This window comes from Danio aesculapii, chromosome 21, assembly GCF_903798145.1.
Source record: "Danio aesculapii chromosome 21, fDanAes4.1, whole genome shotgun sequence".
Taxonomy (NCBI): domain Eukaryota; kingdom Metazoa; phylum Chordata; class Actinopteri; order Cypriniformes; family Danionidae; genus Danio; species Danio aesculapii.
The window spans coordinates 13,125,826-13,141,134 of NC_079455.1; the positions used below are offsets into that span (position 1 = coordinate 13,125,826).

General features: G+C 35.2%; 1 protein-coding gene across 1 annotated transcript in view; it reads left to right on the forward strand.

The window, feature by feature from the left end:
- The window catches only part of plrdgb (PITP-less RdgB-like protein), a 170,719-nt gene that overhangs the window by 141,598 nt on the left and 13,812 nt on the right, over window positions 1-15,309 (forward strand). The window contains exons 13-19 of the mRNA XM_056446846.1: window positions 4,053-4,169; window positions 8,051-8,167; window positions 10,825-10,973; window positions 11,118-11,267; window positions 11,959-12,142; window positions 12,258-12,386; window positions 14,512-14,915. Coding sequence (XP_056302821.1) covers window positions 4,053-4,169; window positions 8,051-8,167; window positions 10,825-10,973; window positions 11,118-11,267; window positions 11,959-12,142; window positions 12,258-12,386; window positions 14,512-14,862 — 1,197 coding nt within the window. The 3' untranslated portion in view covers window positions 14,863-14,915. The remainder of the gene's footprint in view (window positions 1-4,052; window positions 4,170-8,050; window positions 8,168-10,824; window positions 10,974-11,117; window positions 11,268-11,958; window positions 12,143-12,257; window positions 12,387-14,511; window positions 14,916-15,309) is intronic.

Sequence of the window (15,309 nt, forward strand, 5' to 3'; positions counted from 1 at the left end):
TTGGTAAAATAAGCGTAATCTAGAGGCCTTTGCCTTTTATATAAGCCACCTCGGATAGCAAATGATCAACTAGAAGTCACGTTATTATTGGCTGTTCCTAAAACTTGGATAGGTGACAAGACTTTTGTCAGGTAGTGTATGCATTCTGTAAGGATATATGATACTACACAGCATCTGAAAATAGTCCCCAGCTAGTTAATGGTAACATGGTAAAGTTCCTTGATTGTTAATGACTGAGAATGAGAGTATAGTTTGTAGCCATATCAGATTAGAAAATGGCAACTTTTCATTTTCTGTAACCAATTTCTGCAACTACAGAATACTTAAGCTTTAAATAGAAAAAGATTAAAACTCCTTAGATTTTTTTTTTTTGAGCAAGATACTACTGGGCTAATCTGATTCAATAATTTATGCTAAGATAAAAGTTTTCCCCCCAGACCCAGAGATTGGCTGAATGGATTCAGAAATGGTAAAACTCAACTGTTTAACTCTAGGAGTCTTGTAACAGGGGCCTTTTAAAGAGGAGTGTTCCTTTAAGATCACTTAATCGCTTATTAAGAAAATAGATAGAATGACTTGAAAGCAGGAGTTGGTTTCAGTGTGACAAAAAGTAGTCAAATCTTCCATTTATGTGCTTCAGATCAGCCAGTAACACTGATGGGTATCTGAGTAATGGATGTGCTGTTGTTCCTGGTACCTTTAACATCAGCTATAGCCTTGCTAGTGGGGACCTGCAAATAAATCAATCAGTACACTCTCATGGATGGGGAAATATTGGCATAAAACACATCTCTTCCTCTCTGGTTGTCTGAGTAGATATTGTAGGCTCAATGGCTTCCTCAGATCTGAATGGAGTCAGTAAATGAATGCAGCAAAAGTGTCAGACTGACAATACACAGTAGGATGGGATTTTCATAGCTTGATTCTTGAAATGTGAAGGTCAGCTTTTCAAATGTTTTCAGCTCAAGGGAGTCTAATGCACAGTGGATCAGAGCTCTTGATCACACTGAAGAGCCCAGAACAAGGATTCAAGGTCTGCTTAGTCTGTTTGGCACGACCCAGTTACTGTATGCTGTAACTACACAATCTGTGACCAAAAAAGCAGATTCCTCAATTCATGCCTATTCAAACGGCCATGTATGCCATGTGTTATTTTCTAAAATAATATTATAAATAAATGACAAATATTTTATGAAAATCAACATACAGTATATATACACTCACCGGTCACATTATTAGGTACAACTTACTAGTACCCCATTGGACTCCCTTTTGCTTTTCAGAAACTCTGGCAACAGCACTGCCTTAGTCCTTCGTGGCATATATTCAACAAGGTACTGGAAATATTCCTCAGAGATTTTGGTCCATATTAACGTGATAGCATCACACAGTTGCTGCAGATTTGTCGGCTGCACATCCATGATGCGAATCTCCTGTTCCACCGCATCCCAAAGGTGCTCTGTTGAATTGAGATGCGTACACTGTGACACAAAGCTCGATTGGTACTTATGGGCCCAAAGTGTGGCATGAAAATATCCCCCACACCATTACACCACCACCAGCCTGAACCGTTAATACAAGGCAGGATGGATCCATGCTTTCATGTTGAAAGTGCCAAATTCTGACCCTACCATCCGAATGTCGCAGCAGAAATCGAGACCTTATTTGAGTTACTGTTGTCTTTCCATCAGCTCAAACCAGTCTGCCCATTCTCCTCTGACCTCTGGCATCAACAAGGCATTTGCGCCCACAGAACTGCCGCTCACTGGATATTTTCTCTTTTCTGACCATTCTCTGTAAACCCTAGAGATAGTTGTGCATGAAAATCCCAGTAGATCAGCAGTTTCTGAAATACTCAGACCAGCTCGTCTGACACCAACAGCCATGCCATGTTCAAAGTCACTTAAATCCCCTTTCTTCCCCATCCTGATGCATCGTTTGAACTGCAGCAGATCATCTTGACCATGTGTACATGCCTAAATGCATTAAGTTGCTGCCATGTGATTGGCTGATTAAAAATTTGCATTTATGAGCAGTTGGACAGGTGTGCCTAATAAAGTGGCTGATGAGTGTATATATTAAAAGCTATACACCTAATCTGTTTCTCTTATATGTTTTGGTGTGAGAAACTTTTGCAAAGAGTTCATTGTGTTCATTCAGAGATTAATCATTAGCTGTTTAAATGAATCAAACTGAATTGTAAACAAAAGTGGTGTCAAAACACTTGCAAAAGTATTAATATATATATATATATATATATATATATATATATATATATATATATATATATATATATATATATATATATATATATATATATATAAAATCAGATGTCAAAATCCTTGTCACATTAATTTGACACAAGATACTTTACATACATAGAAACCTTGTTTTTAACAGGCCACATTAGGAAAAATAAATGTTACGTTTTTTTGTATTTTGTAATACCCTTTTCATTTTTATAGTTATATTAATTTATAACATATAAAATGTTTTATATTATTTATAAAAATTGCATATGCAAACACTTTAAAATAATGGTCCATTAGTTAATGTTAGTTAATGTATTTACTAAGAACAATTAGTAATACAGTTATTACAGAATTTATTCAACTTTGCATCAGTTAATGCTATTTAAGTTATATGATATTACTTCATGTTATTTCATATTACCTCACTTTGCAATAACTAATGTTACTAGCACAACTTTGTATTTTCATAATGCATTAAAGCTGAACTATATTAATAAATGCTTTACAAGATTATTCATATTATTTAGTTCATTTTAGTAAAAAACATTAACATTAATTCTGTGTTACCTTATATATTTATATTTTATTAATGAATATAAATTACATATTACATTAGGCGTCATCTTGGCTCAGTGGTTAGCATTGTTGCTTTACAGCAGGAAGGTCGCTGGTTTGAGTGCCGGGTGGAAGGGCATCTGTTGCGTAAAACAAATGCTGGAATAGTCTGAAGTAGAGACCAAGCCAAAGGAAAATGAATGAATGACATTAATTATTTGATTGATTTTATATTATATTATATTATATTATATTATATTATATTATATTATATTATATTATATTATATTATATTATATTATATTATATTATATTATATTATATTACATATTTTAATTACAAGTGTGTTCATTACAAATAGCCGCTTATTCATTACTGTACATATGCCAGTAATTAGTGGCATGACATTTGTACTGCACATTATTGGCTCAAAACATTCCTCTGTATTTTTTAAAAGCTGAACTGAATCACCATGAGCAAATAAGGCAGAAATGAAATCACACACTTACAGCTGAAAAAGCCAGGCAACTTCCATTGAGGCGAACGGCAAAGCTAATAAGCAGCTTTCTGCAGATATTTTATACCTTCTTGGATAAGATTCACGTGAACTGATAGTGAGTCACTCGTGTAGTCTGTTAGAGAGCTCTACTGAGACGCTGAGTCAAACAAAGAGCTGCCTTCTGAACAAACAGCAGAAAAAAGAAGGCCAAACAGCACAGACTATGCTAAAATGCGTCATCCGGTGACTATATTTGGAAACATGAAGAAGTGCATTGATCCGGTCAAAAGGTACGATGAAATGCTAATGAAAGGCTAGTGTGTTCAGAGTATGTTGAATAATGCTTTGCTGGCAAGGACACAGACTCATGGGAGCAGATTCAATAGCATGTTATCAAGAATTACACTTGCTTGTGAACACAACAAATGTACACTATAAAAGAAATTGAAAATGTAAACAATAAATGGACGTTTTTTTGTTTGTCAGTCAGCTCAAACTCTTAAAGAAACAGTAGGTGCACAGGGGAAAAATCTCATTGTTCAAGTATTCATTACACACAATATTTCATTTAAATCTGTAAATAGAACTTCAGTTTGGACAAACTCTTAGCAAAAAAATGTAATTGTTAATTGTTCATTTAAACTAAAAATAAAATGTTTTGAATGTAGTCTTTCCTACATTTTATTATTAATTTAAACAAAGTCTTTAGATTGAATTTGATCATTTTCATTGGCTTTTCTTATCAGGTAATGCGGTGTGACTGTCTGAAAGCCGGAGAGGCTGATTGTTCGGACGCTATTCCCATCTCTCCATCCAGTCCCAGAGAGAAATGGCTTCGCAGACGGACACACGTCAAACTACGGGTGAATATCTGAAGAACTCATCTTTAATTACTTTTCTTGATGAGACCATGTCAGACCGAGAGTATGTTTCCAGAATCAAGCAGTCTGATCTATTAAGCAACTAGGAAACTGATGAAATTTTGCACATTTATTGGAATGGTTCACAGTAGAACCCTGATCAACACTATTTCAAAAATTGACTTTTTAAATGGTTATAACTTCTTTTATCTAGACAAAATAACATGCCGACCACATTAATTAGCTTACAGTGCTCAGCATATATAAGTACACCCCTCACAAATCTATCTTTTAAATTCATATTTTTAATAGGAAGCTATACAATATTATATTTGTACATATACATTAAATTAGTCAGTACTGAAGTCAAATCTGGAGCTTATCTAACAAATTAACTAGCAATAATGGTCCAAAAACTAGTACAGCCAAATTTACATGTTATAGAAAAATATTAAATACAAATTTAAAAAAGAGGAAAAACAAGAGAAGCAAAAAATTTGAAAAATGTTGTTTTTGTAATATTTTGCTTAAATTTAATCATATTATCTTTTCTAAATATGTTTGGTGACTAAAATATTATTTTAATACATATATCTGTTTAATAAATCTGTTTTGTTCAAATGCACCAAAATACATTGCCTATATTCACTGAGAAATGGATACAATTTTTATTTTCAAAATGGGCTGTACTCATGCTGAGCACTGTATATCCCTTATTAGCTTAGGCTCCACCCATTACTGTGTTGGCCATTTTGAATAGTATACAATTCAATTTTTCCACTACTCTTTCACATGTACAATTCTTACAAAAACTGGCACAGATGATCTTTGGATTTATTTTTTATATAATTATGTTTGTTTAAGTTTGTTTAGAGGCTTTATCTTGAAAATACTTTGATCAATTCAAACAAAACTTGTACACTTCATCAGAACAATAGATATGTTTCCATTCACCTATTTTTATACGCATTATTATTTTAGATTTTATAGACTTAAAGAGGCACCAAATATGTAATATTGTGATAATATTACAGTAATTATTTGATAATAATACAGTAATAACAATAATTCAAATAACACAGACGAGCTAAAATAGTTTGACACTGTAAAAAGGGATTAGTTCACTTTAAAAAGTACAATTAGCATAATTATAAAAATTAAGTCAACTTAACAGTTCCAAGTTACAATGGGTTTATTTTATTTTTGTAAAGTCAACTTGTTGCTTTTAAGGCAATTGGTTTACTCACTTTAAGTAACTAATCACTTTTTACAGTGTAATGAGTTAAACAAATACCACATTACTTCAACCTAAATTGAGTAAGTTCGCAGTACTCATATACAGTTTGACGTCAAAATTATTAGCCCCCTTGTTATTTTTCCCCCAATTTCTGTTTAACGGAGAGAGGATTTCAACACATTTCTAAACAGAATAGTTTTAAAAATTCATTTCTAATAACTGATTTATTTTATCTTTGCCATGATGACAGTAAATAATATTTTACTAGATATTTTTCAAGACACTTCTATACAGCTTAAAGTGACATTTAAAGGCTTAACTAGGTTTATTAGGTTAACTAGGCAGGTTAGGGTAATTAGGCAGGCTATTGTATAATAATGGTTTGTTCTGTAGACTATCAAAAAAATAGTTTAAGGGGGGCTAAAAATTTTGTCCTTAAAATGGTGTTAAAAAAATTAAAACTGCTTTTATTCTAGCCGAAATAAACAAAAAAGACTTTCTCCAGATGAAAAAATATTATCAGACCTTCTATGAAAATTTCCTTGCTCTGTTAAACATCATTTGGTTCAGAGTTCAGAGGGGGGCTAATGATTGTGATTTCAACTGTATTTTTTTTTATTAGTTTTTTTACTCAAATGGTTTGTAGCAATCGATTTCCTCAAGCGGTTTAAGTTGCCTTAAATTTTTAGGTTTTACAGTACTCAGTTGGTTTGAGTTCTCTTCATTTATTAGGTTTTACTGTGCTCAAAATGCTTCATTTACTCAAATGGATTAAGTTCACAGTACTCATTAGGATTAGTTTTTGAACTTAAATGGTTTGTTGCAATCGGTTTCCTCAAATGGTTTGAGTTACCTAAACTTTTTGGGGTATACAGTGTATTATTACCTCACGCCTCTGAAAGCCACTGTGGGTTCATTGCGTTTTGTCTGAAGCAAATTACTTGAGCCTCTTTTTTAATTTAGAAAAAAAGGCTGAGAATTATTTCCCCTATACAAATTCCACTTTTGATAATTGGTACCAGTTTATCCGGAATTGACAATTTAGTTCTTTTTGACTCATTGGATAGAAGAGGTGCATTATTCGCAAATGTTTTATGCTTTCTTTTTGTCAAATTTGCATATTTGGGTGTAAAATTAGCTGATGATGGCCAATTTTAAGAATCTTTAAAATTTGGTGCAGAATTTAATTTCTTTGTGCCATATCATTATCGTACTTACCATACTTAAAATCAGATGGTGGTTGGACCGGGCAGCACAGAAATGCTCATCAGGCTAAGCACTGCACTTCATGAACCTTCAGCACTTGGCCCTGTATTTCTAGATTACTTTTATTTTCAATTATCAAATAAGCCTCTTATGGCCCAAACTGCATTTGATTAGAGCACAGAATATTTAAATAAATGAATTTCAAAATGTAATTATAAAGTCAAAGCTGGAGCATAATCAATACATTTACTGTCAATATGCAGCATTTACTGTCTGTTTAATGTTTAATTAAAGTATTTAAAGAGCCCATATTATACATGAAATAGCGTCATATTTTGGTTGTAAGGGTCTCCAACAACAGTCTAATATGCATGCAAGGTCAAAAAACACTTTCATGGTCATTTAATATGCATTTATTTATCCCAGCGACTCCCATATAATTCATTCAGCGATTCATTTGTTCCCAAACCCCTCCTTAGCGCGAAGCTAATCTGCGCTGATTGGACCGATGACAGCCTGGTCGACAGCATTGGTCGACACTGACAGCCTTCAGCGTGAGACAGAGTGAAATACCCAGCAGCTAATCAACAATATAAAAGTAGTCACAGTGCATACACGCTTCATAGTGTAAGGCGTGGATTTTGGCTGCCAGTGGGTGAATGTAAATACAGACAATGGACTTGAAAATACAGACGACTAACTATTTTATTGAGCAAAAACTCCAAGAACTGGCGATGACATCTCCTAGCCCATCACAGTCTACCTGCTCTTTTCACACAGACACTTAACATGCGATATGAGAATATAAAGAGATTACCTGATACAGTACACGCGGTTACAAGTAACAAAACACAACTAAATACATAATTTGCAAGCTAGAGTAAACGAGGCAATAATTTTAATCGCACGTACTTACACTTGTGAAATGGAGGAAGAAACTGATCCATGTTCTGACATAGTCCATCAGTAGTCGTTTCTGATCCTTCCTTTAACAAATCAAATTCTAGATGGCGCTAGTCAAGCTCTCTCCACTCAAATTGTTGGAAATTTTACATAACTTATTCTAATGAAAGTTTTATCGTGTTGATGCTTGTCTATTGCATATTTAATCTGCCAGTGCAGCTTCTGCTTCCTTTTTCAGACTCTTTCTAATGCACCTCATACTGTCAACATGAACTCCTTAGAGAGATCTTGTCAGGTATTTCCATGTTCCCTAACGAAGTTGAAGGACTGTGAAGTGCAAGACAGCAGTGAGTTACTAAGTCTCGCAGTATATGTACATGAAAAAATACACCACTGCGCTGGAGAATCATTAAAACTTTTTTGATTTACCTAAAATTCAACGTGCTTCCATGAAGTAACAGGCAGCACTGTGTCAGTTATTATGAGTGGGACAGATTTTAATAGTCAGTAATCAGCATACTTTTGTATTCGTTAACAGAACATAACAGCCAATCACAGAGTTCATGATGTCATTGTGACAGAGGACGGGCCGCAGACGCTGGTGGGACGCTTTATGTATGGACCTCTTGACATGGTCACTCTAACAGGAGAGAAGGTGAGAAATGACTATTTGATGCTACTGTATGTCAGGATTGTGGACAAGAAGAAGAGTGATTGAGTGAGTGTTAACCTCAGTGCTAAATGAGGTTGAGAGGGAGACTTTTAATAGAGCTGTAGCAGAAAATTAATTCTGAGATTTTTTCCAAATGCATCACTATTCTCTTTTGAGTAGATTCTGAGCTTAGTTTATTATATATTGAAAATCTCATAACTGATGCAGGGTAAATTTTTCTCACAATTTTTTTGCCACAAATTACAAAATATGTTAAAACATAATTTGTAACATGTTGTTAGATTACTTAGGTTTAATTAGTTTTAAGATATCTAGCACAAATGCTCTCCTAGTGAAAAAGATTTCATTTTCCTTTGGTTTAGTCTCTATTCCAAAGGTTGCCACACTGGAATGAACCGCCAATTATTCCAGCATATGGTTTATGCTGCAGATACCCTCCCAGGTCCAACCCATTATTAGAAAACATCCATACACACTCAGACACACTCATAAACTACGACCAACTCAGTTTATTCAATTCACCTGTACTGCATGTCTTTGGACTGTAGGGAAAACCAGAGCACCCGGAGCAAACCCACACGAACACGGGGTGAACATGCAACCTCCACACAGAAATGCCAACTGACCCAGCCGGGACTCGAACCAGCGACTTTCTTGCTATGAGGCAACAGTGTTAACCCCTGAGCCACCATGCTGCCATTTTCTATTTTTAACAGAATAAAAAAGACAAACAATTCATTGGAAATTTTGCTCATATTTTGTTACTTTTTCAAGATTTAAATAATTTTTTTGTGTCTCAATACAAATACAAATAAAAATCATATTATTTATCATACCATCATATTATATTATATTTATTTTTAATCTGGACATAGCTGTCCAAACTGTAGCTGTTATTGTTGCCTGTGCCTTTAATGCAAATGGGTATATATGTATATATGTATATATGTATATATATATATATATATATATATATATATATATATATATATATATATATATATATATATATATATATATATATATATATATATATATATATATATATAAAGACTAATATTACATTTATAAGTAGTAATTTAATAGTAATACACTTAAAAATGTTTGTTTAACATGGGTTGTATACTAGTATTCCACTGTATTACATAGACAGGCATAACCATTTGAGTTATGTTATGTTATATATTTTTTTAATACTAGACTACACTTAATTTTTCTGTCTCTGTCAGTGACTCTAACAGTTAAAATGAGAACATTCTCTAAGTGGTTCTGTCACTGTGTTTAATCCTTCCTGTGCAAGACTGTACGGTACAGCTAATGCCACACAAACTGTAAAGTGTTTAATATCGGTACTTCATCTTGAAATAAAAATAGCGTAATGTTCATTAAGAGTTACATTTTTCGCTGGAGGAAACAGCTGTACTGATGAGGTGAACGCAGAGAAAACCCGACTGCTCCTCCGTGACATTGGGATACAGGTGATACAAGGTTATCTATATCAAAGAACTGCAAATAACCAGATATTATAACAATTTATCAATAAACACACGTCTCGTTCTCTCGCTGTCCACGACTGTGGTTTGCTGATCAAATGAAAAACAAAAGACAGGGAGGAGCTGAATTACCGCTGTTTTCCTATCAAATTTAAAGTGGACAGAGACGATAATTTAGTGTACAGTTTACGAGCTTATCACAAAAGTTTTAGGGGGGCTGAGTAGAAAAATACAGCCTACCTAAAATAGGCCTAGCAACGCCAATGAAGCAGATCTCCCTTACAACAGTAAGAACTTCACTGTAAGAAATGTTTATTGATATATTTGTTGTGGAGTAAATTCAAGCCTTTCTGCAATGATGAGTCGCACACAATGTTGTTGTGAAGTTCACACATTTAGCTTTGCTTTACACTGCTGTGCAGTATGTACATCCATTATGTTAATGTACAAACTAAACCTGATTTAAATCCACAAACCTGGATTAAAGCATTGTCTTTTGTATGTATTGTGTAGTGATTTTACTGTGTTTATTACAAATATACACTGTTTTAAAATTGTTTTAAACTTATAAAGCTCATTTTTGAGGTGCAGGTGATCACAGAGGGCTGGACAGATCTTTTAATCCCAGTTGCTTTACGCTGTCTTGTTGATATGATTATACTTGTTACTACTGAGACATGTTAACACGTGGCTGTCAATCAATTCGGTGGGCAGGGAAACCACACTCCTACATCACGTTGCAGTGGGCCTCAAAATGGGAGGATTTGGATTCTATTTTAACATCATGGAAAAAAAACACCTTATGTGTTTCTATCACTCCAGTATGACAGTGGACACATTATACCTGTGCACAGTTCTGTCCAAACAGCTTATAAAAGATGATTTTCGTCATAGGTGCCCTTTAAGTTATTTGAAACATTAAAGTGGGCATTTGACTTTAATATGTATTAATCTTTTGTGGACGTAAAATTACTTACGGACACAAAAAAGAAGCTTCCTTTCAGACCCCCTGTGCTATTGGAAGTATAATGCTATAAAACCAAACGGGTTTGAAAAATAAAACTACTTCAGAACAGTTTGATTTCCTCTTGTGGGTAGCTGGCACAAAACAGCCTTTATTAAATCTCCTGTTGATGTGTTTCTCAGGTGGATGTGTTTTTAAAGACTCAGTCTGGCTCCGGCCGCTGGGTGCTGTTCGACACTGTGGTGACCAGCAGCAGTGGACGTGTGTCCTACACCATCCCTGATAATAAAAGACTGGGGGTTGGTGTTTACCCCATCAAAATGGTGGTCAAGTAAGTCTTCACATTCTCATCACAAAACTCACTTTCAAAGTCACATTGAAATCTGTCTGTAAACAGTGGATATGTGTTTTTACAGAACTATTTAAAGAATGAAGGAATTCAGTGCCTGAGCTTTGTATTTATTCGTCTTTATAGAGGTGATCAGACGAGTGCAGAGGCTTTTCTCACAGTGCTTCCACAGGGAATGGAGTGTGTGGTGTTTAGTATTGATGGCTCCTTCGCCGCCAGCGTTTCTCTTATGGGTAGCGATCCCAAAGTCCGGCCTGGAGCTGTGGATGTGGTCAGGTAATTGTGCATATTATGACAAATAGATAGACAAGTTTTAAGATGCAGCCAAATTTACTATTGCTTACTAGATAAGCAGAACATTAGGAGCTTATTGAGTCAAATGCCATGGTTTGTTAATAGTGAGACTTAGAATAAAGTGACCCATTTTTTTTCAGATGCTTTGTATGGTGGCATTTAGGGATATTATACAAACTGTTTAATGAAGTGCAGAGGTGGCATCATATCTGAAAACTAAAAAAGATTCTCTAAACATGAAATTATTAAACCACCAGTAGAGGGTGGCAAATTGAGTCATTTAGCCATTCATTTAAAAAACAGTATCTTTAGTATCTGTCTCCTTGTCTTAGATTATTTTGGGTTGTATCACTTACTCAATTGAACTAAAAAAAGAAAATGAAAACATCTAGCAATGCCAATATTTTGACATATTCCACTGATGGACTATTGTATGGTATTTTTCAGTTCTGTTATAACATGATTCCCTCTCCAACTACAACCCATTTTTGATTATTTATTATGATTGTTATGATTTTAAACCAGGACAGGTTATACAGTAGACCTGAGGTGGAGTCAAAAAATATTTAATTGACCTCATTCATCAAGTTCAACCACTTTACCCATTCTGATTCTACTACTTATTTGATAATTGTTGGCTCATTTATAATCACATGTTTTGATTGTTTTCCAGACACTGGCAGGATCTGGGATATCTGATCATCTACATCACGGGCCGTCCTGACATGCAGAAGCAAAGGGTGGTGTCTTGGCTCTCTCAGCACAACTTCCCTCAGGGAATGGTCTTCTTCTCAGAGGGACTTGTCCATGACCCATTGCGGCAGAAAACCATTTTTCTGAAAAGTCTGGTGAAAGAGGTCTGTACCACCTGCAATCTTATAAGCAGCTTCACATTCATATTTAGAACACCTCACATATCTGTTTTTCATTGGGCTGGTAAATAATGCTAAATATATATATTTTTCCATGCAGTGTCACATTAAGATCAGTGCAGCGTATGGCTCTATGAAGGACATGTCTGTGTATAGCACACTGGGACTGGCACCTAATCAAATATACATTGTTGGCAGACCATCGAAGAAACATCAGCACCAGTGTCAGGTATTCACTCAATCATTTTAATCTATGACGTTTTTTTCATCATATGTTCAAGTACTTCCCTTAATCACTTAATAGACTTTATTGTCCTCAATGGGGAAATTCGCATTGGAAAAAAAGTCTAATTGATGTAGGTAAAGAAAAAAAATGTATGTGCACACAGGCAGCCTGTACTGTCTACCGGAAAGCAGTAACTTGTACTCAAAATAAACTATGCAAAAGAGTCAGCTAATATTTTAATAGCTTCATCAAGAACTGGTTGGTGTTAACTGATTGAATTACTTAACAGTACTACAATGGAAATCAAAATTAGAGAACAATTTATGAAAACATGTTTTTTTCAGATATATGGTATTGTTTTGAAGGATTTTAAAAGAAATTCGAAGACATTTTTTTGTCTCATATACTGGGTTTCTCATAATAAATAAGGAACTTCAAATGATACTCTTTATTGTGTAGAAAACAGTGATCAAAAATTTGAAAAAAAAGCACAGATTGTAGCACGATTGCAATAGAATTTTTAATTGGTTTCAGCAATCAAAATTTTTAGTTAGAGGACCTTGCATTGAAAGATTTCAAAGGACATCCCTAACCACCAATCACATAATTTAGTCACCAAGGAGTTTCCAGAGGTTTTCAATCAGGTTTACATAAAGACTCTGGCCTGCCATTTCATTATTTCATTATTATTAGCTTCATGGAACTGCTTTACTTGTTTTCTGTCTGACAAGGCTCATTGTACTGCTTTGAAATGACCTGTATGACTCTCCACAGTATCCTGTTCTCTCATACATTTGTCTTTTGTGAATGATGAGTTTATTTTAGAGACTCGATGGAGTTATTTACCTTGTAAAGATACAATAGTCTAGAAATCACATAGTTAAAACAGCCAGCTTCTCTTCATGTGTGAAAGGATCATTTCTTTGGGCTTTATCTAGACAGCCTGCTGTCAGTAATTTCAGTATGTTTAGTGCAGCTAAACTGAAAAGTTCAACATGGACTCATTCTGAAAACGTAGCCCTACAGATGTTTCTGGAGACCACGAGTTATGTAGCCAAATGTATGTATGGCTGCATTTCATGTTTTTTAAACGAACGCTACGGGGCGGTGTGACTCCATTCCTTTTCGCGCTTATCAGCTGACCGCTTACCTCCGTATGGAAGGCATTCCGGCTGCCACTAGTTTGTCTGTTAGCTCGCCATGTACGTCGCCGGACTTGAGACGGAGTGGAGTTGACCACGACGACGGGGTTCGAGTCCGGTGATGAACGCTTTCAGAAAGCAGGTAAGACAAAAACAGAATCCAAAAAAATAAATAAATAAGTGAATAGAAGGGTGAGAATGTGGTAAAATCTGAAAACGTGGTAAAAAAACTGACGAGGGCTTTTCTTTTTCTCGATTGCTTTTGAAATGTGCTGGTTGGGTTTAGGGAGGTGGGTGGGTGGGTCAACCGATAAAATTGGTTGGGTTTAGGGAAGGGGGGGTGGGTCAGTCGATCGTTCACTCAGTCAGTCAAAAAGTCTGTAAAAAAGTCAATCGATAGTGGTCTCTGGTGGGTTTACGCGAGAACAGCAGGTGCGAATGGCACTTGCGAGGGAAATTTGAGATCTCAAAAAGCATACACAGCAGCCAGTGGACAAAAACTGCAGAAAAATGTGCCGCCGGGATGTATTTCGCAGTCTCCAGATACGTCTGTAGAGGTATGTTTTTAGAATGAGCCTGGGTTGGAAAAGTTCGGCTACCAGTTAAATAAGGTTTGTCAGATAATTAGCCCTGTTCTTTATTAGGTAATCATACTTGTGGTTTTGAACGCCTGTAAAATACCCTCAGTTTTTTTTTTTGTAAAATCAATCAAATTTATTCTCATTTAATAATATTCTTCTATATTATTTTGAGAGGTTTTTGTGTTAATTAATATTAACGTAGTAATTAACATCCATTTCTCCCATTGAAAACAATGGAATATTTGTAGTTTTTATTTGTAATTTGGGAGCAATCTGAAAGTGTTCTCTAATTTTGATTAGTACTATCGTTTAGGTTTTCAAACTGTGCTTCAGAATATTTGTAACTCTAAAAAATGCTTCTGTCGTCCTGTTATGATAATTCTGTCCTCATTTTCACTGTTTCAGTTTCTAAGTGATGGCTACGCAGCTCATCTCTCTACTCTTGAGTTTGAGCATGGATCCCGCTCTAAAAAGAACCGCATGGTGCTTCGTCAGGGATCGTTTGGACTTTCCTCCAAAACAGACTTCCTGTCTCCATCCCCGGACTTCCTGTCTTGCAAACGCACTCCGCTGCTGCGCCGGGCCATGTCTGTCCAGCAGCCGTCTCCACCCTCGTCATCTGTCTCCACACCCAAACCTGAGCGAGCGCAGAGCCAGCCTGAGTCACATAAAGACGGACCTGAGATTCGCATCCAAACTGATGATCAAGATGAAGAGGAGGAAGAAGAGGGGAGAATACAGGATGTTGTGTTATAAAGGAACTCCATGAGTTTTGCCGAAGTGTTGATGGACCACACACATCTGATAGAGTAAGAGCTCCTTATACACACTGTTCCTGATCAACACAGCGGTAATAAACATGCAATCTGCATTAAATGATTACACAAATCAAGTATTTGTTATTATACCACATTATACACCTAAATGAATGTCAATCAATGTTATTACACATTCATAACATTAGCTATTGTGTAATAATGTACTAGTTAAGCATTTTTCTACTTATGCAAGTGATGCTAATGTAAAAAAAATGGAATATAAGACAATTTGAGTTATGTTAATCATTAATGATTAAAATAGTTCACTAGTATTGTAATTACTGAAAGTTTTGTAAAATGTTCAATTGGTTCTAGTAGTTAGCTTTATTAGTGATTTAATAATGGCTACAGTAGTTTTAACTTAACTACACTCAAAAAACTATAT